At 46.1% G+C, this 5,934-nt stretch overlaps 1 protein-coding gene across 2 annotated transcripts in view; it reads left to right on the top strand.

The window, feature by feature from the left end:
- The first annotated feature begins 544 nt into the window (after positions 1–544).
- Positions 545–5,934, top strand: part of fndc5a (fibronectin type III domain containing 5a) — a 13,776-nt gene continuing 8,386 nt past the window's right edge. For both annotated transcript variants that reach the window (XM_040199184.2, XM_040199185.2), the window contains exon 1: positions 545–1,113. In XM_040199184.2, coding sequence (XP_040055118.2) covers positions 1,053–1,113 — 61 coding nt within the window. In that variant the 5' untranslated portion in view covers positions 545–1,052. The remainder of the gene's footprint in view (positions 1,114–5,934) is intronic.

Genomic DNA, 5,934 nt, shown 5'->3' with positions numbered 1-5,934 from the left:
ACACACACATTATCCTGGGATGCTTCAAGTGCACAGCGCGCTGCTGGGAAACCATCAGGTACTGTATCCACTTCCTCTCATCCTCTCTGTGATTCTGAAACAATGTGATTACAAAGATTGGCGGTCAACTCAGCTGTGAAGTCGAGTGCAAGCGTTTGTTTTTGGGCATGGAGGAGAGTAGGGGGGCAGTTGCAAGTAGGGCCACAGAGACTTTGCGTGGGCCGGTGTATGCATATTTAACGGATGAGTGGGAAGAAATAATTCAGAGTGGGTGAGTTGGGAAGATGAGAGAGAAAGAGTCAGTATTCCATCAAGGGAGAGGGGAGGGAAGTTTGCATTGGACCAGCCGGATTGGCTGGTTTGGTTTCTGATGGCCGGTCTGTGTGGATATAACTATCAAACGATGGGATCAGGTTCGCAGGCCTGTATAAGTAAACCCCTCAACGTTTCCCGATGTATCCCGATTTTTTCGGCATTCATCTTTAAACTATTGAGGACGGTGATGTCCTGCAGCCTCTCTCCCTCTCCCTCTCCCCCTCTCTCACCCATCACCCTGAGGCACGCACGAATCAGAATTGCAGTGAGGGACAGTCCAGATGCTCACGTTTTCACCAGGTTTGCAGCTGTGAGCACCAGCCTCAGCACCACTTCCACCATCAGCACCAGATCGGGGAGGGATTTTTGGGGAAGGAATTGGGGAGGGGAGAGAGGCGGGGTGGGAGACACGCTGGGAGGACCGACGCACATGAACCGCGGATAAGCTCCGGGAATAGTCGACAGGTTGCGGCTCGCCGGCTGCACGCGAGGCTGCGAGTCGAGCGCTGTCCGAGGTGCTGAAGAGCCGCCGGACAGACAGGTCGCTCTCCCCCTCTTTCCTCTCCAATCCCCCCTTACCCTCCCTTCCCTTCCTCCCCGCCGCCACCACCACAGGCGAGACGATATACGCAAGTACCGACGAGAATGCCGAGCGGCGCCACAGCGGCGCACCGGCGGTTAACGCAGCGTCCCCGGCCGGAGTAAATGGGACCACCCGTCGTGCGAGCTTTAGAAGGATGGAGCGATTTGTCCCCCTGCTCGTGCTCGGCTGTCTCTGCGTGTCTCGAGTCACAGCGGGTAAGTTTCTGTGCATCTGTGTTCAGACGGCCGGTGATTTCTGTGCATTTTGGAACGGCGGCTCACCGAGTGGGATTATTGTTGTTATACAATTTTTTTAAAAAGAAACACGGAGGGATTTGGAGAGAGTGAGGGAAGGACGTCTGGGTGTTTGGACAGGCGACCGGCAGGCTGGTGTTTTTGTGGAAAGGAGGGGTGTCTGTGTTTTCATCCACAAGGAAACAACATCTAATTTGAGCGAGTCACACCTGGGGGAGACGCGTACGTGGCGGCGCACACGGCGGTCAGCTGATTTGCACCAGTGAGTGCGGCTGAAAATGACCTGTAACAAAGTATGTTATTGTCTGCCTCAAAGTAAGAGCGTTGTATGCGTGCGTGTGTTTGATGTAAACCAAGCTGACCTTTGAATCTCATTTCACGCAGGTACTATAATCTGCTGAACACAAATACACACACACACACACACACACACACACACACACACACACACACACAAACAGACACATACGTTTGAGAGGTCAATGTTGATCTAAACTGGTCTGCCAATGGGAGTGACTGAATAGTGTTTAAACATGCGTTGACCCCAAATCATGGCCCTCTGACATAGATCAATGGAAACGTCACGGATGCGTGTTGTGCACGACTGCGCGCGTGTTTGTGTGCGTGAGTGCGGGCGCGAGCGAGCGAGCTGACGTCCAAGACCTGCTTTTTACAGCACAGACCACACACACATACACACACACACACACACACACACACACACACACACACACACACACACACACACACGCAGCACTCACTGGGATGGCGTGCCTCACTTGAATGCATCCTCCCACATGGCGATGGATCACTGCGCAGCCCCCCTCTGTGTCTCACACACAAAAACACGCACACAAATAACTAGAATATCGTTTATCTTTTTGCAAACTGAATAAACCGTCTCGTTTTGAAAAGGTGTGAATAAAATGTTTGCACCGTTATGTTTTTCATTGGCAGCACTTTATTTTGACTACATAAAAGTTTTGAACTGTGAGCTTTGTTGTACTCATTTGTAAGATCTTGTTAATGTGTTTGTGTGATGAAATATCTCTGTGATAAAAACAAGTTAGAGACGTAGTTAGAACATAGTTAGAAATACACTGATTTAAGGAAGCATATACATTACTACAAGTTGACATGTGAAAACTGATTAATTTACTTAATTCCAGCAATGTTAGTGAGCATAATCTGTTCATACAGCAGGTATTGTGTTATTTGCAGAGGTTCAATTAGAGACATTATTATACACTTAAAATATCAGCGTACATTGTGTGTTAAACCATTAATATGCTGCTTATAATCAGTCTCAAAACAGTCACATATCACTTAACCGTTGATTTGAACAATATTACAAGAACGGCAGAGTAGCAAAAACACAATAAAATGGTTAAAACAACAAACATTGAATTATTTGCCACTATACAGTCAACAACAGCTCGGAAGTGCAGCAACTCGCTTCCGCTCAGAATACAAAGAAGGTTACACATCAGCCGTCACTGATTTATCACGCGTTCAAATGTCAACAACAACCTCGGCTCAAATGAAAGATCTTCACCGAGCAAACGCAGGCGAGTGGTCCTGATAAGAAATGGCAAGGACCATTATTCAGATGTATACACTCAAAATGTTTTCAATCTTTTATAGTGAGCCTCTTTTATGTGGCTGAAATAACGTTTGGCTGCTGCCCCCATAAATACCTTGTACAAGGAAGTGTCAAATCATCACTATTACCCCATTAAGTCTTTGTCCCTTTTGACTGATGAAGACGTCAAGACATTGGTCGGTTTCATTTGTTTCCCAAAAGGATAAAAAAGTCCTTCAAGTGGATGAAATAAAAGGACTGTGCAGAGAGGACGGCCGGGCGCCGTAAAACGTTCACAACGAAGGCGTCTCTACTGTGTGTGTGTTTAAAGTGACTCATAAACAGTCCGCTGATCCAGGGAAGAGGGAAGGTAATGTTGCCATTTAAAATGTAAATGGACTGCGACACGTTCGTGTAAATGAGTCCATCAATCGTCCAGGGCAGATTTCCTCGGCCTCTAACAGATCGGAGTTTGAAAAAAGTGAAAAGTAAAACAATGAATCAATCGTCAAACTGAATTGAGATGCAAGTGGAGGAAGGGCTCAGGGCTGTTTGGCAGACACTTGTTGTAATGAGAGAGGGAAGAGCTCAGAGGTAATATCTTACAGTGGGATGTAAACCAAAAAGAAAAACCAGGAACATCCTGCAAGGTGATACATTAGCTGGAGTCAATTTTTCATTTAGCCTCCTTCAGTACTTGGAGGAAAGGTTTATGAGAACTACCCGTCTTCACCACTAATTATCAATGTTAGAGATGCCGATTTTTCAGACACATGCGCGCTTCTTTCTCAAACACATATTAAAAAGTGCATGTTTGTGCCCTAAGGATTATTTGTGAGACTCAACACGGTGCGTTATTCATTCTAAAAGGCAAAACAGCATTGGGTCTCTGATGTTGGCGTTCTCAGATAGAAGTTTATTTTTTTATATCACATTCCTGAAATGAGACCAGCGATCACCATTGAACACAGAATCCCCAAACGGTAGAACTGGGCCGTGTGCAGAAAATCAAATACGATATCTATGTCAAGATTGCAGAGCTGAATCGCTTTTGATAAGCGATGTTTAGTCATGTGGATTCAACGAGCAACTACGATAAGTCAAGTGATGGAGAACTTTGCCGTAAAGTAGCCTTTAAAACCAGGAAGAGACAACTACCACGCCGCATTACCTAATCTAAACCGCTCCACTATCCCGACAAATATAAGGACAAACCTTGCCTGCCAGACACAAACAGTGATGTCGTTAGCGTTGCTGTGGCCGATGGGCACTTCAGCGGAGTCTCGCCGTGTATTTCTAATCCTCTGGATGTGTTGCTGCTGCACTGACTTCATTCAAATGGGAGATCTTCAGACCTGGAGCAGCCTACTGATCAGAGGGAATCATTAGTGTTCCCTCTGAATGCGCACTTAAACAGGGCAACGAAAGCATGAGAAGTGTGTGTGTGTGTGTGTGTGTGTGTGTGTGTGTGTGTGTGTAAGAGGGGGACATGTGCATCATTTGTTCTGATTATCTGTTCATTAGTTTCCCTCTAGCCAACTGTGCAAACACCATCAGCTCTTTGTAATCATTAGCCATTTTTTAGTCCTGATTGTTGGATATTTTTAAAACATATTTGTCTGCATGGTTGTTGTTTTTTTAAGAAGCTAATCACATCCAAGACCTCGAAATTTAACAATCACATCTTTTATCGTCTGTATGCTAGAATATTTCAAGGTTTCGTCGAGCCACTGTGTGAGGATTGAACACTTGAGTCATCCTAGTTTGTACCAGACAAAATCGAGTCACTTTCCTTTTCGTCCAAATCACACAATCTGAACATCTTTTCATTTAACCTCAAAAAAGAAGAATACATCAGTTCACAACAGTGCGACTCAGAAGACATCAGAACATAACATATGATTCAGGGATACTTTCAGTTTTTAAACAGTTTCTATTGTCAAACTGGAGCCAACTGCATCCACACCGGGTCGCAGTTTAGATCCGTGTTTACATGCAGAACAAGTTCTAGAAGCCAGAACTAACTTATAATAACCTTTAGTATTTCATCCGTGTCAAAGCTCCCCAACAATCTTCTTCTTCTTCTTCTTTACCCTCCCACCTTATTTATTGTCACCTGACCAGCTGCATTTAAAGAACCGAGAGGCGTTTCAGCGCCGCCTGCGAGGAAACTCCTGCGCTTAAACTGATCCGTCCAGACTTATCCTCTCGCCTTCGTCTGCAGGGCTCGCTGTTCTGTTCTAAAGCCTTCGGATCTGGTGGCAACAAGAAAAAAAAACAGCAGGACACTCAACTGTAAGAATGCAACCAGGCCTATTTTATGGCCCGAAAACGGCCGCCGGAAGGACAGATTGGTGCGATCATCTGGACACACGGGCCCTGAGGGAGGAGCAGATGACAACGGCAAAAGGCCGACAGTCGGTCGTCTGTCCAGTGACTCGTCTGAATGGGGGCAGGTGGGGGAGGCAGGCTGAGCTGTGGGGGGGGGAATCAGGCGTCACAGACTCACTTCTGCCTGCTGGGCTTCTTCGCTCTCCATTCTTCTTTCAAAGCGTTCGTAAAACAAGTTCCAAATGCGCTCAGAGGGATTTTTCAAGTAGATTGGTATTAATCAGATGACGAGGCGTGACTTCGTAGTATTATTCACACACCCCCTCAAAAAAAGGAAGAGAGAGACAGAGTCCTTCTTTTAAGCTGCCTGCTCCTCAAATGTTGATTATTCTCTCTGCACACAATGCAGCATCAATTTTCATATCCTGCCTTTTGACATTTAATTAGAGAAAAGCGTGTGCGTGTGTGTGTCCTTCTGATGGAAATAGAGGGAGAGAGATATTGTTTGGCCTTTCGTCATCAGCGTATCTTGTGGCCAGCGGGCCTGGAAAATTCATTGGCAAACAGTTAATAACTAATCTCTCTAAAAAAAGGGACAAAAAGACCCTTCGGCGTGATCATCTGACAGCGTGAACAGAACCGCATGAACTACACCGGCTTCACGGGCCCTCTGTTGCATGTAGACCTCCTGAATTCATTCTAGCCCCAAAGCAGTACTTCCATTTTCAAGATCTGCCCACATTGTGAACCCGCCGACCAGCAGCCAGCGCGAGTGCAACATTAGGCTGATCAATAGCAGAAAATCAGATGAGTGAGTCACAGCAAGGCGACAGTCTCCACTTTTCAGCCACCTTTCCATCCAGATTCGC

Source organism: Gasterosteus aculeatus, chromosome 15 (assembly GCF_964276395.1).
Source record: "Gasterosteus aculeatus chromosome 15, fGasAcu3.hap1.1, whole genome shotgun sequence".
Lineage (NCBI taxonomy): Eukaryota > Metazoa > Chordata > Actinopteri > Perciformes > Gasterosteidae > Gasterosteus > Gasterosteus aculeatus.
This window is presented reverse-complemented; position numbering and strand designations above follow the sequence as displayed.